This window comes from Brienomyrus brachyistius, chromosome 9 (assembly GCF_023856365.1).
Source record: "Brienomyrus brachyistius isolate T26 chromosome 9, BBRACH_0.4, whole genome shotgun sequence".
NCBI lineage: Eukaryota > Metazoa > Chordata > Actinopteri > Osteoglossiformes > Mormyridae > Brienomyrus > Brienomyrus brachyistius.
In genome coordinates this window covers 18,156,448-18,182,026 of record NC_064541.1, presented here as the reverse complement: position 1 = coordinate 18,182,026, position 25,579 = coordinate 18,156,448, and the positions used below count along the sequence as shown (strand labels likewise).

The 25,579-nt window shown below is 42.4% G+C and overlaps 1 protein-coding gene and 1 long non-coding RNA gene across 3 annotated transcripts; one reads left to right on the top strand and one right to left on the bottom strand.

Moving 5' to 3' along the window:
• On the bottom strand, window positions 1-25,011 carry crppa (CDP-L-ribitol pyrophosphorylase A). 2 transcript variants are annotated; one of them, XM_049026993.1, is made up of 10 exons: window positions 24,558-25,011; window positions 22,948-23,224; window positions 21,204-21,353; window positions 19,275-19,379; window positions 18,910-18,955; window positions 16,495-16,589; window positions 13,831-13,908; window positions 13,606-13,698; window positions 11,968-12,099; window positions 1-384 (listed from the first exon to the last, which is right to left on the bottom strand). In XM_049026993.1, exons 1-10 carry the CDS (start codon window positions 24,785-24,787, stop codon window positions 73-75), a joined length of 1,518 nt encoding a protein of 505 aa, XP_048882950.1. In that variant the 5' UTR covers window positions 24,788-25,011; the 3' UTR covers window positions 1-72. The 2 variants fall into 2 exon arrangements, with proteins under 2 accessions (XP_048882950.1, XP_048882951.1); XM_049026994.1 differs by having other exon boundaries at window positions 113-353; window positions 24,558-25,008.
• LOC125749609 (uncharacterized) lies at window positions 13,015-16,501 on the top strand. The gene is made up of 3 exons (XR_007399965.1): window positions 13,015-13,140; window positions 13,366-13,473; window positions 15,763-16,501. It is a non-coding gene; the product is annotated as an uncharacterized LOC125749609 (long non-coding RNA).
• Window positions 25,012-25,579: the final 568 nt, after the last annotated feature.

The window sequence follows — 25,579 nt, the reverse complement described above, 5'->3', positions numbered from 1 at the left end:
TTTGAAGTGCACCCATTTATTTGATAGAAATTTTTAATTAAAATTGTGATAACATGTCCCCTAAAGTAGCATTTACATTAAAGTTATAACACAGCAACGTAAACTGCCGGGGATTTCAAACACTCCTAATTGACGTGCAGGTGAGGCAGTGCGACGGCAGATCTCAGTCACGCTTATTTCAAGGTTTGGCGAGCAGGATGACAGGACAGCAGCGCCCACGGAGGCCTCGTCTGGAAGGTCTTCGTTCCTCACGCCACCAGGAGCTGTCCTGCCAGGGCGGGGTTCCGGTCCTTGATAAGGGCCGCCGTGATCTCGGATGCACTCTCCACCGTCTCCTCCCACTGCTCCGCGTTCTGACACACAGAAATAACACACTGCCAGCACCTGGCAACACAAGGCACCTCTCATTGTCTCTCTTCCTGGTACTGCCTCAAGCCTGCTGACAGCTATTTGGGTTTTTTTTTTGTGGAACAGGACCTATAGCTACAAATTATGGTCTAGTCACACTTCAGATACACACTGGGCCCGTAAATGTGCCTCCTGGTGCTACCCCGTTACACACACCCTCCTACCTGCACACAATATATCTTCCCTAATTATAGTGCTGTGAACCGTGCGCCCCTGGAGTTTTCATTTTACCGTTCTCTAATACTTCTACCTCTCCTCTGATTTTTCCACCATGCTTACAGACCGTGCTGCTGGTGTGTAAAGTCAGGAAACAGATGTGCTGACGAGTCTTTAATGTGAAGCGGAGTGTGCTGAGAAGGGACACAGTGACCCATCTGATGCTGGCGGATACATGACATAACGCGGGATGGACGGAATGCCGCTCCAGGAAATGGACCTTTCTGTATACACCCAAATAAGTTAAAGGAAAGCGACTGTAGTTTCAGTACCACCTTAACATGAAGGGCGGCCCTCATTCTCTGACAGGAGGCAACTGTCAGCAGGCAGGATACTTTTCAAACTGTTCATGGCCCAATTTATTATCATTCAGCCTAACTAATTTAGAACTTCTTCCATTGCACATAAACTTAAATACGGACAACAAATTGCAACTAGTTCCAGAGTCAGACATGTCCAGACCAGACTATAGTTCTTCTCACGGAAATCCGCTTATTTTCTTTGTGCCGTGAGACACAATATGTCCGTCAAAGGCACACAAAACACAACAGGGTCAGCAGAAACATCTGACTTTCAAAAATCCTGTCAAGCATTTGGGGAACTTGAGGATCTTCCTGCCTGTGTTATTTGATAGCAAGATCAATCTACAGATGAAAGCAATTATCGATGGATTTCTGGGGGGCAGACTGACCAAATTATAGCGTTGTGCTTAAAAGTGTTTTTTTGTTAAATTAGAGATTGTTTTAGGTTGTAAAATTACAGAGCTACAGTATGGCATTCTTTAAAGTTCACAGTGCATGATATTTTAAATATCTCATAACCACAAATTAGACATTAAAGACTTTGCTTTTAATGAAATACAGAGTTATGTTCTAAAGAAATATCATTAGAAGACGAGCACTACTTTTGTGGTTGTCTTGTGCCATTTGTCTCAATTTCCCTGCCCTGGAAATCTTTTTTGTTATTATTTTTCTCTCCTGTATTACTTAGATTAGTCAGTCTTTTCCTGTTCTCTCTTCAAGCTTTGCCTTTGATTACGTTTATTTATTCTGTATGCTTTTAAAAGCTAGTGGTTCTCTGTCAGTTACAATCAGTCTGCTTGTCATGAGCTTGGAAAATCGAAAGCAGTCCACCAGCAACTTCCATTGACTCTGACATCCCACGGTACAATATGTTGTGTCACTCTTATCTCAAACGTTACCTATGTGGGAATGGAGCAGCAGCGGCGGATACCGGACATACTGGCCAAAATCCCAAAAATCATGCTTAATAAGAAACATTTAACATCCACTATTACGTCACACATTTTCCTTTAAGGGTTTTTTTTTTAATCAAAAAATCTGCCTGCAGATCCGGCAATCATTTATTGATTAAAGAAACACAGCTACAAATATCGTATCTCCAAAGTCCGTAATTTTGGCATTTCCTGTGTTTCTTTATTTGTGTTTGATCCTGATTTTTGGACATCAAAGACGAAAAGGTTTCCTGTATAAAACGCATCATAAACACATTCATTGAGTATGAGGGCCAGGACATCTGCGAACAGTCAACAGAATGTTCGGCCTTATACTTCTGTATGCCCCTCAGTCTGACATTGGCTCAATATCCACCAGACTTTACATCACATCATTACTGTATGTCAATATCTAATAAAAGAATCCTGGCAAATGCTTCTAAATGAAAGATACCTTGACCTGAATGTCACGGTTAAGTGCATAATACCCTTTATATTAGAACTTCTGCTAAATGACATAATCAATCAAATCCAAACTATGCTTCATAAAATGCAATACAGTACTGTAGGCTGAAATGGAAATGTTTGGCATTTCCATAGAAATTTTGCACAAAATGGAAATATTAGACTTAGTCTTTTGGGATCCATTGTAAACAAAGTAATTCATGACAAAGACAATAGGACCTGAAAATAAATACTGTGTTCTTCTTTTTCAGGAATGGCTAACATCCCCAAGCTCTGAGACCAAATCCCGTTCCCACTTTGTCTGGGTTTGTGAGAATTCTGTATACAGCAGTTCTTCAAAGTGGGTGGCTTTAGATGTGATTAAGGGGAAGACAGGATGTATCTACACACTCTATCTGCCAGACAACGTAACAAAATAAAATTGCTGTGATTGCATGGAAAATAAGAGCTTTAAAATGCCTTTGTTTGCTTATGTTTACCTGACTATTTGATTATTTGCAATTATTTGCAACAGAAACAGAAATAGTCTGCACTTGGAATAGTTGTCTTTGTAGTTGATGTACAAAAAAAGGCGACCATTTTATTTGTTTATATCTTTTGTTTCAGGAAATTCTTAAAATATCGTGCCAAATACTGAAAATTCACAATTGTGCACAACAGGGAAAAAGTGATCTGACTATCAGAAACTCATACAGGAAACTTTTAAAGGTGGCCAATTCGCCTCGATACGAAGACATTCTGCACAAGTGAACCGTTGACCCTAATTTGCCATGGATGTGTGTGAGCCCTTCTGAATACCCTGTGCCTGACTCAATATCCAACGACCTCAGACCTATCCAGCATTTAACAGGCCTCGCACCTCATACTACCTTATGTGACGGGTTCCAGATCACCATGACCTCACCTGCATAAGCAGTTACTTGTAACCATTTAACAAAATGGACATTCACCTGAATATCTTCGTGACTTAATAAGAAAGATTCAAGACAATGCATTTTTAAAGGAATTTATACTTTAACAAAAGAGTCTGAAGGACTGACTGGTGAGACCCTACCGAATTACGGTATCCTGCTATAGGATTCCCCGGACTTTCAGATGTGGACTGGAATCTACCATCTTCATTCAAACATGTGCATTCAATCATGCATCTTCAGCATACTGATCCTAACATCTTGGAGACATGATTTGACATACGAGAAAAAATGCAACAGAGAATTGCTAAACCGCTACAGTTTAGTTGGCACCCAAATTGACACGGAAGATGGCCGACTAATCCAACAATAAGAAGGGGAACTAAAGGAGCATAAACATTAATACTAATGAGTTCGCCTGGGCCATTGTTATGGGTGCATGGAGCATTTTTACGGAAAAGCAATCTGGGATTTTAATTCTCTTTTACCTCTACTGGCCAGTCAGCTGTAATAACAAGGGAATTAGACAGTTTCCACTAAATCTCAGTACCTTTTCCAAGCTGTACTAGATGAGTAAAACATGCAGAAGCGGTTTAACAAAGTTCACACACGGCTCTGTGTACCCTCAGAATGGAACCACAACGGAAGACAGCGAGAACAAATGTTCTGGCATTCAAACCTGACTGTGCCACGCAGTTAACAAACACCCCTTAGTACGGTCCTGGGGGGCCGGAGTCCTGCACATTTTTGGGTTTCTCCTCGTTTAACACACCTGATTCAACTCCTTGTGCTAACTGCCACACAGCTCTTGAGTTGAATCATTTGTGGTGGAACAGGGAAAGAAATAATTCTGACACTCCTGCGTTAGAAGCTAAGTTAACCATCATACTTCAGTAGTTCCAGGTCGAACTTATGATGCACAAATACGTAAAGCTCAATCTCCAAGGGATAATTTAAGAGAAAAACATATGAGGTTTAAAATTTAAATACAAGGTTTGGCTAGAACACCAACTGGAACCTTCATTAAAAATATTCTTTAATAAATGACTTTTTTAAAACCGATCCAATAACTGATTGAAGTCTCACACAGCGGCATTACAGGTGACGACGGTGAACCTTCTCAGTCCCTGCTATGTTTCCAACCACTTTCATTTGCACCTCATTCCTCCCTTACACTTGTCTTGTGTGTGTCCATCCCAATGCAGCATGTCATGTGAATTCTTCCACTTTTTTAAAAAAAAAAAAAAAAAAAAAACGATTTTCTCAAAAACTGGATGTATCTTTCAAACTTGGAATTCCTCTGGGATTAAGAAAGCATCCATCCATCCATCCATCCATCTACCGATCTATCAACATAGTTCTAATGAATTAGTTGTAAATCACACAAGCACCTCTGGTTGTGCTGCACTTGTCCGTATTCCAACAACCCCCAGGATACAAAATCCGATTGGCAGCTATTTAAAAATGAACAAATATTGAGTATTTCATAGTTTATGCAAACTTTCCATTTAATTACTTTTATGCCTATAAACACTGAACCTGCCAATCATTTTTTTTTCAGCCATATAAATTGTTTGTTCCCTGTAATGTGCGACCAAGACATGTGTTCTACCATTCAAAAGCGCTTATGTATTTTCATATTCCCGCTCAATGGGATGGCCAACTGGCCCGACCGAGCCGTTTTATAAATAAAGAGTGTGTGAAAATATGGTTCTGATTAAGCTGTTGTCGCAAAAGTCGAGAGTTGCGGGAAGCAGACTGTTGTCATGACAATGGAATCAGCACACGAGGTAAAGTCTCCATCTAAAAATATCTCTTTCTTGGGGCTCCTCGTAACTGCAGTGTGTGTATGTGCTCACTCACTCACACACACACACACACACACACACACACACACACACACACACACACACACACACACACACACACACACACACACACACACACACACACACACACACACATAAACGCCATGCTAAACCAGCTGGGACCCAAGAGCACAAACCATGGTAAAAAAAAAAAAAAAAAACATCTATTGAATTGCTGGAGGATCACAATGTCACGGGCAGATCATTCCAAAAATGCATTTTAATTCGATCCACACATCTCTGTGGGGGTTCAGAGGTTGCTGCATGGCTCTGTGTGCGTCCCAGTCTCAGACAAACGAAGTAGCAGGCGGCTAACAGGTACTGACACCACCGCGGAGCTTAAGCCCTCAACGTACAGTATGCCTGGGGAGTGTAGCTGAATCACTTCAGCTGGTGGGGGGGGGGGGGTACGATATAGTGTGTTTCATTTTCGCCTCCCGGGTGCTCGGCTGCAGGGACGCAGCGACTCCCCCAACCAGGCCATCTTTTCACCCGTGTTGAGTTTCAGCCAGGTGAGTGCGAGTTCCCAGAAAAGCAGCCAGATGGAACACATTTAGCAGCAGATACCCCAGACCACTAGAGAGACCCTTCAGAATTAAGCAGGTTGAGTAAACAGGACAGAGAGCGCAGCTGCTCTATACACTAATTTCATGACCCCCATTACTCTTACTGTCACAACAATTAATTTTAATCCCTTCCAAATTGTTTGCAAGCTCCTCTTAGAGCAAACGGGTCAATTCTGAACATCACCAAAGGGGGAGCAACGTAATTACTGGCTGACAGTTTCCAAATTCAAGTGGATTGACTTGGTCACATGGACTGCAAGAAACACTCAAGGGGCAGCCAGGTGTTATAAGCGTCAATGTGATGGTCTTATAGTATGAACCACATTCAAGGGTGTACCAATTTAGCTATAACATGAGAACAAATGTCAGGAAACGCGGTCTAACGAGACGAAAGCTCATCCGTGAAGGACCCTGAGAGATCTAATTGTCCTGTTTAAAAGGTATTGTGTTTCTCAATCTGACAGTCAATCTGTCCACGCATGCCAAAAAACTGGAATGGGGGGGTCCCTTGTGCCATCCTCCCCCGCCCCAATAACCCTCAACTCACTATTCACTCATTCAGCCAGTCGTTGCTGGGGGGTAAACCATGAAAATATCGGGTCTAATTACTGTCAGCTCCAGAGACTTGATATGAGGCATAATCCACCAGAATACTTTGCTGTGGTGTAACCCCACCCAGGAGGGATTTGAAAGAAGGCAGAGTGGAACAGCGGGGCGGGGGGGGGGGGGGGGGAACCTGTGCTCCAGGATGACAAAGAACGTCACTTCGAACAAGAGGGGGCCAGAGTGAAAGCGATACGAGAGTAACGGAAGGCCAACGCTGTCCTAGAAAAAAAAAAATAATGAATCATCAGCACTGACCCTCACAAACACAGCCCTGTAATAAGTAATCGGGAGGCAAATACTTTGATGAGCTCTTTGGACAAGTTATTTCTTCAGGAAAAAACATTTAGCTGGAGCCGTGGTGCCTGGAAGTCTGTATTCCTGATTACCTTGTCATTCGCATTGCGCCTCACTTCATCTGAAAGGAGCGTATATTGTTTGAGGGTGGATAATCCCTGCATGCGCTTTATCCCACTAGCTTTTGTGTGTCTGGGAGGTGCTGCTTCGCCTTCCCTGACACGGCTATTCAGATGTCGCGGCTGCGCTGGGCCACAGACTCCGGGCTCATTCTTTCCGCATAAACCCAGTCAAGGTACGATGAAAAAGCGCTTTAAGGGTGACTTCTGCGGTGTTTCCGCTTTTGCATCCTGACAAATACAGTATCTACAGGGTTTCCGGCCGCTTATCCAAATAGGCAAAAGCCTGAGGTGCAAAGTTTTTTTTTTCCCCTGCACATCTGACCTACAATCCCCCACGAACTCGACTTCCTCAAAAAAATAAGAGTAGCTGGCTTTTCCATGGAAGACAGTCAGTTTAAACTGCTGCTGGTTCGAGCCGCTGTCGGGATTCAGATACATAAACAAGTAACAGCTACAAGTAACACCCTGCAAGCTGCAGTGCAACAACGGGGCCACGAATTTCTATGAAAGCTTCTTGATTAGAAACCTCAGCTAAATTAGCGTTAGCATTGAACTTTTCTTTAAATAATAAACGGCAGAAGGTTGAAAGTTAAACACAGCTTTTCGCTCAGGGATGTATTTTTCTGTGCCTTGCCCTGGACTTGAACCCATAAATTCAGCATCCCATCCTCTCCTGAATACCTGGTTTTCGCCTGCGGCGAATCTGATTTCTAAAATAGCTACGCGGCCAAGTACACAAGACTGCTTGCGCGAGTGTTGTTTTTCTGGGTTTTTTTGCAGCCCTGTCAAAACAATTCCACAGACTAAACAAAAGCCAAGGACGTGCCTGTCTGTTAGGAAGACCAAGGCCGCTCAAGCGGGGCGTTATCGGACAAGGCCTGTTGAGGCTGCCACACTCCCTCCCCTGCCAGAAGTGAGACCCAAATATTGGGCAAAGCGTCTCCTGCTGGCAGTGGGGCGATCCGGGCAGCACGCACCACCTAGACTGAGCACGCCAGGAGCTTTAAACTGATCCCAGTGTAACGAAGCTTAACAGGCCGAGCCTGTTTCCATCGTTAACCGCGCTAAGGTCTCGGGCAAGCGCAGAAAGGATCTCCATATTCCAAAAGGTGAACGTTTCTAATAATAAAACGCAGACTGAGGCCTAATCCCAAGACCATTGTGTCTTCCAGAGGATTATAAAGGCTTAGAAATCCTAAACTCAAATTCAGTGGGTGGTCGAAGCAAAATCAAAAATGAGATGTAGCCATGATATGGATAAACTGCATATAGATATATTGACTGTTTCTTCATTCCTTCCTCCTATAACTCAGTACACATAAAAAAAATTTAATGTGAGACTATAGAAGCCAAAAACTAAAAAAGTTATGGCTTAGATTTGTTAGACACATACATACCAATAAAAGATCTGCACCATTCTAGGTGAAAAGACCGAGTCTAACTCCTGATACCTCACCTAAAGCACAGAGTACAGAAGGAGACCAAAATAACTGATGCAGTCATAGGGAATTAAAATACATTTTAAAAATACAAAAATGTGAGAGCATACAAATCGGTCTAGTTGTGTGACAGGCCAATAAATTATGAGAATCACACGAAAATCTTTTAACATAAATCCATCGCTAACTATAGCAGCCAAAGGTGTCAGCCTCACTGGAGATGCAACTGGAGTAACTGAGAACACATTTAGCATACGGTCTCGGCGCTCACTGCTAGCTGTTCTTTGCTTTACCTTCTACGCGCCGAGCTGTACAGTTCCTGTTAAGGCTGGTGTCAGCATAAGTACATGAAACTGGTTCAGGATTTAACCTGGGATCACGACGACCTCAAACACACAGCACAGCAAACAGACACACAAACAAATACATATTATAAAATGACAGCACAATGGGTCAAGAGGAATGACGCATTTTCCGAAGGGCAGACGTTAGTTAAAAAAAGCATGTTAATTCTGGAAAAGCAGGTGCTTCACTGTGCTCCACAGCAGGGATTCTGCTCTGGTGACCCTGTTAATTGAGGAATGTTATATTAACAAGAAAATCTGAAGAGAAGCTAAGCAGAGATAGAAATGTTTTCCTGAGACATACAAGGAATCGCCCAGCCACCCAGCCCAAGATGTAGCAAAAGCATTATGTTTTTTTTTTTTGGGGGGTTTTTTTTGGGGTTTTTTTGGGGCGGGAGGGGAGTCTATACCCCAGTGAACCCCCCCCCAAAAGCGTGCAAATCTAGAAGCCACTAACCCTCCCCAAAAAAAGGTGATGGCCCTGGTGTACTGTTTCAGTCTGCCACTCGCTGGTCTATCGGGGCAGGTGAGAAAATGGCCTCTCTCATTCTCTCCTTTTTCTTTTTTTAAGGCAACTAATCTCGTCTCAGGTTCAGGAGCCGCCGTCTGGGGCCTTTTGACAAGGAGGAAGCGCTGGGTGGGTAAACATCAGGGCTCTCAGTGCCGGGATTAGGACGTCCATATATCACCGTGACAACACCCTTTCAGCCACTGACAGGCCGGCCAGGTCTGGTGCAGGAGGGATCCGATGTCACTTCCTATCACCACTGCGACCTTTGATAGGGGATAAAATCACCATCTTCACACCCAGCGGATCGGTTTACCGCCAGCGCTCTGGAGCGAGTGGACAGAGAGCACTCTCATTACCTCCCTCGCCTCGCGGGTGTCGGACATGGAATCAGGAACGCGTCATCTATGCGTGGCTAGCAAGAGAGCCGCATGGAAACGCGGCGCAGCGGCAGACAGCCCGTCCAAAAAGCGCCCTACTTCTCCAATGTGATTTTCCAAAATTGCTAACAGCTGGGATGAAAGTATTTAAAACTCCCTTTTTATTCTGCATGCATGACTGAAAGGGTCCAGTCATATAAAAAAAAAAAACATTTAAGCAGTTTTTAGGAAGACGAAGATAGTGGGTACTTAAGATGTGTACACTCCATTACCTCATATTTTACGTATGTAACATTTTACTTTTAGGGTGACGTACCTCTCAGGCTGGAAAGCCAAAATCTGTCACATGTCCCAGAGAGAGCCCCACTCCTCCCATAGCTGTGACATTTCACGAAGATTAACACGCCATATATGTGTTTCCCAGACCTTTGCGATAACCGTGGCAGTATGAAGGCACAGACAGCTGCTTTCCCAGCATTGCCCCATAATGCTTAAATCTCAGCTTCAGAAATGACTGTTTTAGACAGCTTGTATACACAGAAGACTGACCTCAAACTCAATCACCCCATTCGCATTATACAAGATGAAATTAAACGTGACACTGATGCTTTATTTGCATAAATATGCTTACTCATTTTTAACAACGATATCTGTTTGTTATTCTGTTTGTTGGTCTGTATTTTCCAGTATAACCTTCTGCAATTTCATCATACCAAAAATAAGCATAAAGACATTCAGTAAACAAACACTATGTCCTCTTTTTAACATTCAGCTCTCTGTTATTATTGCAATAAAGACCCCTGATCTCCTTTCATGCCACAATATAACCTAGTTATATTCTCAGCATATACAATTTTCATCTCTTTTATATTCATTGTAAAAAAAAACCCACATGGCTTTTTACATGGGGGGAAAAAATCAACACTTTGAGAAAATGCTCAGAAATACGTAAAAATTTAATAGATTTTTTAAAATGTAGCTAAACTAAATGGAAAGCAGAACTTGAAAAAACTGACGCCCAGTAGGGCTCTCGCAGCCGTTACTATTTACACAATGAAATTCACTAAATAGATAAGAAAATGCAGAGATGCAACAAGTCACAGACTGTACAGAAGACGGATACCTGCTGCAACTCAGTGAAATTAAAATACTGAACCTCTACACTCAGTTTACAAGTCATATTAATGTAGACTTAGTGTGCTTGGGGTCAAACTTACAACAGGGAGGACTGGAAACAGTTTGCAAAAGCTTGAATTAGACCATCTGGGGAAAATTACCTCTATCACAGTAAACATATAGGGGATGATTTATTCAGAGTTTTTTTTATCTGCCATTCCACTATCTCAGGGCGACTTATATTTTATCACGGCGAAAGGTGTTTTATCTTCATCAACCCTCTGCCCCCATTTTTTCCCTAATAAGTGAAATGGTAAACAGTATAGCTATGCCCTGCTTGCACAGGTTAAGCGAAACCGCTATGCAGGCCCAGCAATGAGCCCCAACTGCTGCCCGACAGCCCCATTTCAGTCGGGTCTGCTGGAGATGCCGCTCGTTCACGGGCCCCGGCAAGGAAGACTCGAAGCCCACGGGGACATCAAAAAGAATTACCCGTCTGTGACTCTCCAACCCTGTGAAAAATCGCCTTATTTGTAACTCAGCTAAGCTATTAAAATCGTACTTGCCCTGCCAGAGATGACAGGGCAATGGCAAAAGAAACCATGGAGACATTCCTGGGCCGAGAGGCGAGTTTTGCCATTCATTTATAACTTCATACTCCTCACAAGTGATACCGCGGCCTATTTGTCATGCTTAGGTCTTAGAATAACCTTCTCGTAAATAGATGTCTCAAAAATTCAAGCCACATGTTGCCTTCTGGGCACACATCCTGCAAATATGCTCAGGTTTTATGTCACTAGTGTAATAAAAAGAATTTATACATTTTAGGCATACTTATATACATTGCTATATATATATTTATATATATATATATATATATATATAAAATTCCGTATATTTGGAAAGAAACAGCAAATTGGCTTTGCTGGTAATAGTTAATTTTTAGAGCAAAGCCACCATTAAAAAATGTCATCAGGGTCAAAATGTGAATCAGTTTGGCTCAGCTTTGCAGTGGCGACCCTCCAGCTGAGACATCTGCAGGCACCTGCGTGAATGCAGCATTCCCAAGCGCAGGCCGTGGATATGCAACGGGGACACGTGCCGCAAGAAAATCACCGCTGCTATCAGCTGAGTAAAACTATGAGGCCCACTGAGCGGTCGTGGCCCAATGGGCCGGCCAGAAGCTCCGGAATCCCTGCCAATCTTACCTGCTCCCACCATCATTTTTAAGTAGCACACTTTGAAGGAACTGATAAACGAATAGTTCCAATTCTCAGCCAGCCACATAAAAGTGAGGCCCTAAGAATTGGCTCTAAGATCCTAGCTATAAACCCAAAATAGCTATCGAATCATTCCCGATTCAGATTTTACTTCCATATTACTTACGCACACGCTTATACAACTGCTAACTATCATACCGTTAATATTCTGATTCTCAAGAATAAGTCAAAATTGTGGGAGGTGGGGGAAGGTGGGGGTGGGGGGCATACCTCATTGTGATTAAGCAGGATGGCGTAAAGTAAAATATTCCTCTGTTTTGCTTCCATTGCCAGATGTCTGATGGCACCCAACTGTCCCATCCTTTCAGTCAGGGTGGAATGCGGCAGGACGCTCAAATGCACCTATCAAAACAGCAAGGCGTACGGCTAAGGAACACCTTGGAGATGCAGGAGGCTTCACAGCTAGCAAGAAATATCGTCCATGTCTCATTAAACATAGAGGGGCTCAGAGGCCTCCTATATTCTGGACTGGCGTCAGAAAATGCACGAAGCACAAATCAGTCAGGCTTTTAAGTGTCTGGGAAACAAACGTGTAAGAGTTTTCCAGGTGTAGAGGAACAGTATAGCTACCTTTCAAACTACTGTGCAAGAACCCCCATTAAGCCATAAATTTACCCCTGAAAAAGTCCCACGTGCTATAACCATAATTTCATTTACTAAACTACAGAGATAACAGTGACATAGACGTAATGGAAACAAATTTCAGCACAACAAGAGCAACCAGTAATTCTTGGTTTATAAATTAAGTATATTTGGTCTGAAAAAGACCATCTTAAGTAAAGAGGAAATAGATTAAAAGAACCCGATGAGCTCAATACTCAGTTTCCGACATTACGATGAATATCTGATGCCACTCAGATTTTTATAGCTAGCCCAGCTGGACGCACGTGCCCTGTTTTGTGAGTAATTCAGAGCACCCTCTAACCTTCTTCCAATGTGCCACGGACTGGAGAGGTGCCAGGGAACTTCTCAGGCCAAGAGTAAATCAGCCTAGCCGTCTTAATAAAGCCCAGTATATTTCGGGTAACCTTGCGGCTCACGGGCAATTTCACACGGCACTAAGGCTTCCACCCCAGCGAGGCGAGGACCCGAGCGTGACTTCAAAGGGACCAGCCGCTATGTCCCCACGCCAATGGGGACCCTCGCCCAGGAGAGGACTGGGCCGCGATTATGCCGACAGCTTAGCCAGGCCATAATCTGCCAGATCGATTAAGAGGGACTCACTGGGGGGGGGGGGGGGGGCGACCTGTGTGGGGACTTTCCACATGAGAAGAAGCTGGAAAACGAAGCTTCTCTGTGAGAGAGTTTCTTATGATATAGGAGTCCTGTGTTGGCAGAAGGAATAAATAAGGATTCAGCCTCATACCTCAAAGCAACAGTCAGGTAGGGCTGAGACTGCCAGCAGTTCATGGGTAAAAGCTAAAATGCATGAGAGATTTAGCATCATAAAGGGAGTCGGTTCCATTTCCTAAAGTATTACGGCTTTTCTGTAACCAGATGTTGGGTGTTTGAAAAACCCACACAAGGAAGTTCAATGATAGGGTGGGAAAGCGGGATTGAGCAGAGGCTACACCAGCTCACACATGCTCCATCTTCCCCCGAGGACAGCAGGGTGCTCGCTGCTCTCCGTTCGATTACGGGCAGGGACCCCCAACTCCCCAGGCTTCGCTGGCTCATGGTTACACCGCCATACCAAGAATCGCCACAGGCTGCAAGGTGAGGAGACTCAGAGGGGGCTAAGCCACAAAGAAGGGGAGGGGGGTGGCGGCTAAGGAAAGTCGACAAAAAGTGCAGATGCTCAGGGTCACCGCCGAATTGCCTGGCTCCCTACTGGAGCCAAGAACTTACCAAGATCAGGACAGCGGGATACAGGAGGGTCTGACCCGCCTCGTGGAGCGACTTCACTGTGCTGCTGATCTCAGCCAAGCACGCGATATTCGCCTTGGATAAATACGAAAAAGTATGGAGACAAAACAAGTAAAATTAACCTCGTAACATCACATCATGAGAAGACGTTATATGTAAACGTCTGGAAATATGCATTGGGTGTCTCTGACACTCATTTCAACTCACAGTAATATGGATGAAGTTCCAGGTCTTTGAAACCAACGGCTGGTTGTCCCCGAATGAGCCTGATATTACATCCACCTGCTTTAAGGCACAAAACAAAGATAGTTCACTTATTATATCCCAACCTCCACCGCTCTGCTCCCTCAATTAAAGACAATTTTTTCTGCCCCATTTCCCCTGCAAGGATGGACTTGCCTCAGGTCAGTCAGAAGGCCGTCCACTGGCTCTCGGGGTTGTCATATTTTTTATTTTCTGAACAAAATGTGGTAAGCCCATAATTTACCAAAAAAATCTCCCTAATAAAGCCAGGACACACTCAGTGAATAACTGTTCCTGGCACTGTGCAGGTCTCTAAACACAAAAGAAATAAACATGACGACAAACATCCAGGCTCTGAGCCCGGAATACGCTTGGAATTGTGCAACTGATATGTTACAATAACAAAATTAAGTAAGAGTATTAAAAAGTGATATGAGAACCACAAAGGATTGCATTGTTCTGGAAAGATAACGGGGCATGGAATGGCCCGGAAACTCTTAATAATAAAGATTCCAACTGTTAAAAATGTGATGATATCATAAAGGCTAGCCTTAGCTTTAGCATTGGCAAGACATAAGAAATGGGTATATTTCTTTGCAAAGGGATGGATGGGTTCCAAAGCCATACTTTACAGCTGACATGGGGCATTAAAGGCAGCTTTAAGGACGCACGTATCTCTGTTCAGTCCATGACTTCTGCAGAGGATTTAAAATTCATGTTCAACCCATGTTCAGAAGTCTGACCATGACCGCATCCTCACCTCCTGTCCAGTTTATGACTGGCGGGATTTCAGGCCAAACGGCTCCGTTTCTGTGCTCTTCCTGTCATCAAAGTCCTATTTCTTCCTCACACGTTCTGTTGATTAGCGGAGCGTAAAAGAGAAAACGGTGGACTTGTCCCGACCGTTACCGCAGTTCCCCATCACATTCTGCAAAGATTTCCGCTCGAATTTAATTTCCGACTGCCGCTGATTAAATGCACGTGTGCCTGCCTCTTGTTTCACCGGGAGATAATATGGAAATATTGTTTTAGATTAAACTCAGCGCATGCTGGATGAGAAGGGCACATACTGAAACAGCAAAGTGTCTACAGCAAACTTCCCCTGGTTTAACGTAATAAACACATCCCTGCAAAGAGGAAAAATACACCACGAAACAAATTTTAACTAAAGAAAGAAGATTAAAGGCAAAAATGACCTTCCAGTTATCTACAGGGATGACCAGACAAACAAGTAAATCACTATTGGTTTTCAGGCCAACATTAAAATCTACAGACAAGTGTAACAAATGAGTGCATTTGGATTCTGAACAAGTCTTACATCTGGTAGTCAGCACTTGCATAAATTCATGCTTGGGTATCTGCTTAAATGTGAACATTTATATGTATATAAGGAGAAACAAGGAAATCCATAAAAAAAATTGGCGTATGAAGGCTGTAATCTTGTGACGTTCGTCCAAACGAATGAAAAGAGAGATTGAGACGATTTGTGGTTCTCTTACCGGTGAGGAAATCTGTTGAAGGTTTCTGCAGTATTCGATAATATTAGCTGGCTTATGAGGAGATGCAGCAATCAATCATAAAGAAGCCCTTTCACTAGTTAACACCTTTGTCCTTTACTCCGTCTGAGCAAGAACATCATTGCAACTAAGCTGTGACATTTTATAATATTATTTTCTATTAAAAATGTCTTGCCACCTGTTCAACAAATGTTCTCACAAAAATATGCGACTAAATCAGCAGCTCTAAAAAAAACTGGGGATGAGTTATGAGTTACTAGGCACCCTTGTGTGACTGACCTAAAGCAGGGCACTGTTACTATCATACTTGAATTCTGATTAAAAGCACACCAAAGGCATATAGATCACAGATACATTGTTCATTATTCTTTTTCCATAGAAATATCTTTCTTCGGTATCTAATTCCCAGGATGCTCAGGATTAATCCCTGCACGTGTGCCACTCTGCTCTGGATTTGCATGGATCTCGCTTCGCGGCCCTGGAAAGAATCCGTCTGCACTGGAACACAAGCAACGGAGCCCAGCATCTGCATGCCACAGAAGCTGTTTGCAATCAGGCAGGACACGAACCAGAAGCTCGTTTCGGATTCCGGCAGCGAATCTGCTTGTCAAAATTTGACAAAGGGCTCCGGCTTGGCTGTCAAGTTGTAAGTTGGCCAACTTGACATAAATCATGAGCCTTTCCCGTGCCCCCGGCTAACGCGAACAACGCACCCGCCCAGGGTCATGGAAGGCCCTGTGGAAAATGAGGATGCGACTCTGGAAAACCGTCATCTCGACAAAAAAAAAAAACATGCGCGAGAACAAAACAGGCGTGTGCGTTTCGCTGTCACAGATTCTGGATCTGTTTAATTCGTATGATGTACATAAGGGGCAGTCCAAAAATGAATCCCATCTGGGTTTGTCAGTCTGGGAAGGGAGAGGTGCAGAGTGTGTGTCAGTCTCAGACAAGCCCCATTAGAATTCTGGCTACAGATGTCCACCCCGCCTAGCCCACCCAGGCAAGGTCCCTAACGAAAATGAGCCCAACGGAGGACGGGGGCCTATCAGAATGACCGAGGACAATCACAGGGGCGAGCGAGCATCCTGCTCTGCCCTCAGCACCATCATACCATGCTCCTGGTTCCAAGGCTCTTCTGAAACCTGTGAGCCAACTCTGCTGACTCTGCACAGACAGTCGTGATAACACAGGCCTGGGACAGGAAGTCTGAAAGGAGGGAAGGATGAGAAGGACGTTTCAGGATTCTCACACACCCCATCGCATTATGCATCAGCTGTGCATAACTCTGAACGTGGTCCCAAGACGATAATGTCAGGCCTTCATCAGTAGTAATTAATAACTTGGGCACTGCGGTAATGCATTTCTGTTGACCCAGTGTAAAGTGATGTGATGTCGCCCAACACACCCCAACTTGCCTGCAATGTTCTAGATGCATGCAACAATATACACACAGGTCTAACTCTGATACTGTATTGGCGCTGACAAAGGGGGATGTTAAAAAGTATACAGTGTTCTGACAAAATTATAACCAAGTCTTTAAAGATATCCAACTAACCAGTGTGTCAAGCCTGATGACATTGTTATGTTCATATGCATTTCTACCAGTTGTTACATCAAACTAACTCAATCATATTTTGCCACCTTTGCTTGTTAACATAAATGTAATTCATGGAAGTGCTACTTAGTGGAAGAGCTGATGCGGGGGGCCAGAGTGGCACCACCCCCCTCCCAAAATCAGATTGGCCCTCCAGGTCCCCTCCGTTTTAATTGGCCCTCGAAGATGTCAATTATAGGAAGTAGAACAGCTTTCCAAAATGCATGCAACACGACTATAATTTTTGTAGTTCCCAGTACTGCAGTGATATGCATGAATTATAGCCATAATTATGTTGTGATTTAAGCAAATATGGCATTCTTTACTTTGTTCATTTTTCCTCTTCAGCTGCCCCACCCCTGAAAATAATCTTGAACCAGCCAGCTGCTACCATTACTTTGTGGAAATAAATTTGAATTTCTGTGCTCCAAAATCCCAGAGCATAACCACGCGCTCATAAACACAAGGTAGAAGAAGGGACTCTGGGGGTGTCGTGCTGAGAGAGAAGGTCAAAGGCAGGTCAGAGCATTCATTGTACTGGAGAACCACAGACAAAGTTCTATCTACTAAATGTCCACATTCACAGAGACTGTCGCAACAATGTGATAATTTTACCCAAAAAATAACATCTGTCAAACTAAATAGATATTTTTCTTATCTTGCTTTTCCTTGAGTGTTTTGGAAAAAGTTCTAAAATGATGACAAAACTGTATAATTGCTTATATTTCTTTTAAACAAAGATAAAAAGACACTTTGTCAGAATCAATCAGATGTGAACAAATATTATGTATGGCACAGAAAGCAGAAAAGGTAGATTTAGATGACTCATCAAATCATAACCCAAAGTAAGGGATGCGCGTGTTTTTTTGTTTTTTTTTAATAAAAATTGCTGACGTTTATTCAGAATAGCTGCAGCTTGTCAAGTTATGACTAATGTTTTCAGGACGGCTTTGGAAAAGCATCAGTTTTACAGAAATTACGTTTGACATAGGGCTTGTATAAGATTATCAGCGCTTCAGACAATGTAATCAGTGTCACGGCGGGTTAATCTGGATTAGGGAGGCCTTTTGCACTAAATGTGCCACCCTCTTCTATGCTATAGCGACACAAAAAATGCATATTAAATCCCTAATACTATATATATATTTTTATTTACTAGGGTTGGGTATCGTTCAAAGATTTTTAATACCGTTATGTATGATGGGCAGTCTGGCAACTGATCGTTTACTCTCTGGTCAAATTCCTCCAAAATCACTTCTACTGTGTTTAGGTCAGGTGACCAGAGCACGCCATCACTCTCCTTTGTGGGTGGCTTGGCGCGTCCAAACTTTTGACTTTTATCTCGCGTAACGTTACCGATCATTACCATCATGAGATCTTGATACAAGTCAGCTGCATGTTAATTTCAACACGGACACTGATGATACTTAATCCTTGGGTATTCAAATTTGGAACCAAATGACAAGGCATTTTCGATACTTGTTAACTTGGATTCCAAGCAATTTGGTCAGTGCCATAAAAGCATCAAAGTTCGGTACCCAGGTCTACAAATAACAGAGAGATTACAGAATGTATACAGCCAAGTCTTCTTTTCTCTGATAAGAAAATTCACATGCGTCATTTATTTCACAATGACACTGTTTTGGGTGAAAGTTTGCCATGAGACAGTCTGTCAAGCCTGGCTATCCATCACGAGTTCCTGACTGCTTATTGGCTCGATTTACTTAAGACACAAAGGCTTCATTTTTTTTAATCCTCCCACTGATTTGGACTCTATTTGTAAAAAGCAGTTTGGTCACATCTATAGATTTCGTCCTACCAAGAGAAGGTGAAGCTCCAAGCCTTCCGGTAATTTCATAACAATTAAAGTCTGTTCAGTTTATTGAACAGACAACAAAACTGCGTACGAAAACAAACACGCAAAACACTAACCTTTAATTACAGATTCAGCAGCAAAAAGATCTTTCTTGTAAGTCACCTGTCAAACAGAAGAGTCATAAGAAATGTGTAAAAGAGATGTGAAAAGCAGACACCATTCTGAAATTAATTACACTGACTCCTTAAGTCCTATCAACTGTCTAACCTACAAATAGTTTACTATTTCACTGTTTCCCAATCCAGCCCCTGGGGACCCACAGACAGTCCATGTTTTTGCACCAACCAGTAGCTGGGTGGGAGCAAAAATGTGGAGTGTCTGATAGATAGCTGGAAAGAAGCAAAAATGTGGATTGACTATGAGTTCCCGGGAAAACACTGTGCTATAGGACATCGAGCCACTCATTGGTGATGGTACTCACCTTCCACAGTGCAGGGGGACCTTCGATGAGCTTTGCATTGGTGCCACAGTACTGCAGAGCCAGGTGCAGGCACTCCGTCCCAAACTCAAAGTCGGACTCGCTGCACTGTTGACAGAAACCGTACTCATGGATCAATGACACAGCACCAGGGTACTGGAGATGCAAACAGCCATTCAGAATGAGCAATGGAAGGGGCTGGTGGCTTATTCATATCTTAGCAGAAGCCGGTTTACGGTACACATGCTTAACAGATTCACACATTGTGAAGACCAGAGTGCATTACGCAGAGGGGCATTAAAGACGAAAATGCAGTCGATTGAAAAGGAAATCTGATCTAGCAGTTACCTCATACACAAGAGAAGCTGCACAGATTATGAGATCCCAACAACATTACCTGAGATAATATGAGGTCAGTATTTTATCTGGTGGCAAGAGATGTATATTTTCATGGCCTTTGTTACTTGGAGCGAAACACGGCAAGAAATTTGAATTATATGGTCGTAATTTAACCTTTCATTGGTCCCTTTTCTCTGGAAGACATGGAGCAAAGATTATGTGTCTTGCCCTTTGTCTTACAGACCCCGAGTGCTACTAGACTTAAAATACAAGTCAACACTTCACAGGCTGAATCCGTGACTCATAAAAACTCAGGACAGGCTACCTTATACTTTTAGCCCCTTTGAGACGACAGCAGCAGTCACATCAATACCCCATTAGCTCCCTCCTGTTCTGCTTCATCTCCATGTCCCTCTCCACGCACATCTAAGTGGCTTTCTCCCAGTGACACTGCCATCTCACCAGCCTCAAAACTGCCTGGCAAATTTTGCACCCGCAGCGTTCAAAGGGATGCTTGGACCGAACACAGCGTCCAAGAAATACAAACTACTCTTGTGCCAGGAAGAAAAATAACTTGAGACAAATTGGATTCCAGTGGAAAACATAACTTTCTCCCTCTCTCTCAAGGCTCCCAGACCTCTTCAGTCAAGGGTATCTAAATAACAATCTAGCAAAGCTGGAATTCAGTACTGAGCAGACAACAAGCAGGGTCCTGGAAGAGCAAATAGGTGAGATGGTCCAACAGGACACAAAGGCCGCAAAGTTTACTGAGTGATTAGAAGGTTATAATTCAAGATAACAGCTGGAACTTGCTACAGCCTTAGGTATAGATAAACATAATTTTTCATGTCTTCTTTTTCTACAAAAAAAAAAAGTCACACGTGTAGAGCACTTGAGAGGCTATCGGAAAATGATACGGCATTCCCTTGTGCAGAACAAAGCCACTCTAGCAAGCATGATCGAGGCGTCTTGTAAATGATAGCAGCTCTCCCGCTAGGTCTTGAGCTTCACACCCTACAGGTCCCGGCACATTTCGCAGACAATGAAGTGTGTCGGGCCAGTGGTTGTGAGCTATTATATGTGGTATAATAAAACATGTCATATAAGAGCAGTGTGATGCTTTAATTATTTAGAAAATCATAAATCTTAGTACTAGATCAGTTAAGGCATTTTACACCACTTCATAAAGACGACCTCACAGGAACAACCTTCCAAGGTTTATGTGTGTTTTATATATGAATCTCCTGACATGTGTGACATGAAGGACCTGATTACAAAGTGAATACAGAGCTGGTTTCTTAATAAAAGCCTCTTACCGAAAACTGCTGCATGATTTATAACTCTCCGTCTTTTCATTTACAAGACAAATGAAACTGCCCTATGGGCTATCTATTAAAAATCTCTAGTCTGCCCCTGCTCTTTTAAATCACCAGGCCCAAATATCTGCTGAAAGGTTTGCACTTTGAGGTTCTTAAAGAAAAACCCGCCCTGGCGTAATGATACCTGGGGTTTTGCTCACTCGTAGAGCACTATCATTTTTGAACTCGCAGCCCTTTTATCGTAAGTTCTGCACACTTTCCAGGGAACACTTACCTGCTGATAAGCCTGGTAGATGATGTCATATACAAATCCTTGTGGCATCTCACTTGCTCTGTATTTAGCCCTTTCCAGAGAGTGGTCTATGTAGCCTTCTGACGTCGTAGCTATTACCGTGGAAACAAGAGGCCGAATAGCTCCAGACGCCTAATTCGTAATAAAAAGATTAACAATGAATCAACTTAAATAAATGATTTTCTTGACATTATTACAATACTAATCAAAACCTATTTTCCTAGTTGAATTCTATTAATAAAATGTTATACAGTCTGAGATCAAATGTGGACCGATACGACTTAATGCTAACCAAAAGTGCAAAATGGGTAGCTAATCATCTTCGTACACAGAATCTGTATTGTTTCCCTTGAGGATATAAGCCTCCAAAATAAGTGTCTGGTATACACAAGAGCAAAGAATTCTTAGCGCTATGCTAATGCTAACTACCCATCATGTAAGTAGTTAGGGCTTAAATACTCAATACAAGATAAGAGCAAACACATGTGTGTGTGTGTGCCTCACATGTCACTTAGATCCACATTAATCTCGAAGTTCAAAATGGAGATCTTTTTTCCTGAACGATCAGGGATAGTGACACATTAATGAATTCCAGACTACTATCGGGTTTTTAGTCCTGTATGAAACAAACAAGAGGAAACTACATGTCTTTGGCCTTTTGGTTCCTTGTTCAATGACAGTCCCAGTCAACCCCAGTTATACATGCCTTGCTACTCCAGGTGCCCCTTAAGAAAACTAAACTATAAGTATCTACTGACTGTCCCACTAGATTACTATAAAAAATATACTTCTGAAGGGTCTATTCAGATTGGATTAAATATCCATCCATCAATCCATCTTCTAATCGCTTAATCTGGTCAGGGTCATGGAAGGGCCTGGAGTTTGGGAGTAATATATGGCAAATAAAAATACTTCACTTAAATCCCTTGGCATGCTATAGCAGGCAGTTGTTGTTTTAAACACTGGGTGCAGCCACACCAGTTATCTCCCATTACAGGTTTCTACTGGTTACATTCACTGGCAGTGATATGAACTAAGATTAAGATATACTGTAAGACCTACACCAGTGAATTAACTCTAAAACACTTACCCACTTCAAAAACATTCATTTACTATGTTTTCTTCTACGTAAAGCAAAAAACATCACAGTCACGTAGTCTTGCATCGCAGCTGCTTAAATAAGTATTCCAAGTTATGTGGCGGCAACATGCTCATCTAATGTTTCAGTTCTACAACCGCAACGGTTTTTTTAACCAGAACAAGACTGTTCGATAATTCCACCTAACAGAAACAGGAAGCGTTTGCTGTGTTGAAAGAGTGGCTTGTGTGTCATCCTGATGGATTACAAAGGAAACCAAAAGCAGTCTGGAGGAAACCGTCTGTCTATAGGTATGCTTTTTTGTTTGCATGCTCAGTGACATGCATGTCAATTTCATCTGTCTCGACAACCCTGCTGAAATAAGGACTTGAAAATATTTTGTTTAAGGAAACAAAATATTGTCTGGTATCCCAGAAGGAATAAAAGATTTATTCAAAACTAAATGTAGCACAAAGCCACACCTTTCATGAACGCAAACTCTCAAGAATGTTAAAAAACCGCCATGCAGGAAGCTTATCTCTATGGCAAGTGGTGTTTTTGTGTTTTTTTTCCTCCGTTTGTTACGGACAAACTGTGCTACACAGCTGGAGCAGGGATAAATGGTGAACTAAAGAAAGACGGACTTACCCCTTGTTCCTTAGCAGCAATAGTTATCCTAAGAAGGAAATCTTCCTCAACAAAAGGCCTGACTGCATCGTGGATAATGACCACTTTTGGCTTCCTCAGTGATTTTCCATCTGGCATCTCTCCAAAGGCTTGGAGTCCATTAAAAATAGACCGGTGTCTAGTTGATCCACCAAGCACTACCTTTACCTTTTTGTGACAGAACTTGTGAATGATGTCCATCATAAGATGAAGGCTTTCTTTTGCCACAACAACCACAATGTTTTCAATCCAGGACACTCTGTAATAAAAGGGAGACCACATTATAGTACACAATATTATAGAATATTACAAACTGAACAGTGAAGAACATGATCAAGTATCACAACAGATATATGTATAGAATTCCACTGTAGGAAACAGACCGTGTTTGCTTGAAAGAGATTACAGTGATTTATTTATGCATTTATTTATCCTTGTAAAAATCGTGATGTTTATTTATAACAGTACAAATCAATAAACGATGCAAGTTTAAAGTTGGACAAAAACTCCACAAACATTGCTTAATCCGGAAAAAAGTAAGAAAATTCGCAGGTTTGGTGGTCTGGCTTTCTGTACACGGAAACTTGGGTCTAACGAGTTGTTCTGGTCCAGTAAATGGCTCATGCGTAAACAGCATTATGAAGTAAGTAGGGGTATGTTAAATCTGCATAATGGGCAATATTTAAATGAGGTTGGAAAAATACGGACTGTTACATCCACAGCTGAGTGTTAACACAAACGTACCCATGTAATAACGCTGGCAGTACAACTACTGGCACTACAAATAATTAAGTTTAAACCTTTCCGAAGCCAACCCTGAAATGCTAAAACCGGTAGATAAAAGTCAGTTTTGGCAATTTATTGCTAAATATTAAACGGTTAGGAATTGTTCGATTAAATTAGGGCAACTATAATTTGGTTTTCGGTAGAGATGGCGCAGGACGTGAAGTGAGGCGTCAAAGCGACGTGAATATTCAGACAAAAAGCATCCTGACTGTAGAAAGTTAAAATTGACATGAAACAAAAGGAAATCTTGTACATTTCAGGAAATTTTGAAATCCTGGCCGTACGTATTTGTAAGTTTAGGGAAACGAGCACGTATGGTCACCCAAGTACTTTCAAATTTATCTATCGAAATTATAATTGAACGTCAATCACCCCAAACGTAAATTTAAACTGTGCACAAAGACATTTTTTTGGAGTAGCGTGATGTTATGGTCTCTTTATTGTCAGCTTGATTTGAATTTATTTCTTTTAAAAAATATAAAAGCCGAAGTTAAAGGCAGACGTTGCGTTTCAAAGTAACTCAATGGTTACAGCGCAGTAACGTTTGAGAAAAGGATACGCCGCCTTTGCGCTTAATAACGGCCACAGTTCAGATATGAAGAACTAACTGAAAGGAAATATAAGTGCATAAAAGAGAATACGGAAGCCAAATTTCATGCGTTGCGGTAAATGCGATGGTAGCTTTTAGCCAGTTAGCAAGCTGGCGCTGCTGTGGCAACCATGGAAACGAGTAGCATGTTAGCTTGATAGCTGGCGGGCTAACATTTTATCTTTTGCCGTTAGAAAATCTTTAGCCTCCTGAGTACCTCTCAAAAGCTTGAATCGTGTAGCTTATCAAAGGTCTGTTGAAGACAGTGCAGAATTGTTTGGGGGTCGCCAACCCCATCCTTTCTCCAGATCCACCTGCTGGTAGGACCACTGCGACCGGGAAATCGATGCTGTCGTGTCCGGGGAATCGTTCACGCAAGTCAGATTCGTCTGCAAAGAAACCCGCTGGATGAGTAGGCCTGCTGCTACTCTCACAGCTGGTGTCCATAGTGAATTACGTATTTAAATTGTGGACAGATTGGAGCTGTGGCTGTCCGGGGATGTAGTAATAATAACCCGTTTAAAAAGACTGTAAGTGGTGGTCCTATCCCATGTCCTGCCGACAAAGTGCTATATAGGTAGAGCAGCCCGATAACGACGCTGCTGTACAGTACGAGCACTGACAAGCTCCTAGCCTGGTTCTTAGGAGTCCCCGTTTGAACCCTGCATAAAGCCAGTGTTTAAACTTGCGTAGCGCATCTCCTAAGTTTAATGACAAATATAACGGATATTTTATTATTATTATTAATAATTAAAATGCTGTTTTATAGACAGTGAGGTTGTGGTAAGACTGCCTGTGCGTTCGGTTTCTTGGAATTAATATTTCATTAGCGATCATCAGTAAATGTGGAAAACTGAACACAATACCCGACGCTCATGGCCAAATATTTGCAGTCAGCCTATTACGTAACATTTAGAGAGACACATTAACTTCATAGTTTTGGGAACCCACCCATCCAGCCGTTAATTTATCCCTTTCTAATAACACTTCTCACTTCTGAGCCTGAAACGGCACTATTATCAGCAATGAATAGGTAGCTGAGACAGTTATATTCGCACAAGTTAATGTCATCGTCTGTGAGTATGCGTGCGCTTTAGGCATTGGAGGTGAGGGTAAAAAAACATTAAAAATATTTACATTTTTTTTCTCCTATACATTTAAATAAACCTGAAAATATCTTTTAGTATATACAGTATACTGTCAGATATATTTGAAGTTATGCGTGCATGGAACATGTAA

Excerpts from the sequence above, each read along its gene's own strand:
- crppa (XM_049026993.1), bottom strand. The coding sequence starts at position 24,787 with ATGGACACCAGCTGTGAGAGTAGCAGCAGGCCTACTCATCCAGCGGGT. Across the intron at positions 16,590-18,909 it reads TGCTGAATCTGTAATTAAAG|ACTTCCTGTCCCAGGCCTGT; the intron begins GTTAGTGTTTTG and ends CCCTCCTTTCAG. Across the intron at positions 13,699-13,830 it reads GGAACTTCATCCATATTACT|GCGAATATCGCGTGCTTGGC; the intron begins GTGAGTTGAAAT and ends TATTTATCCAAG.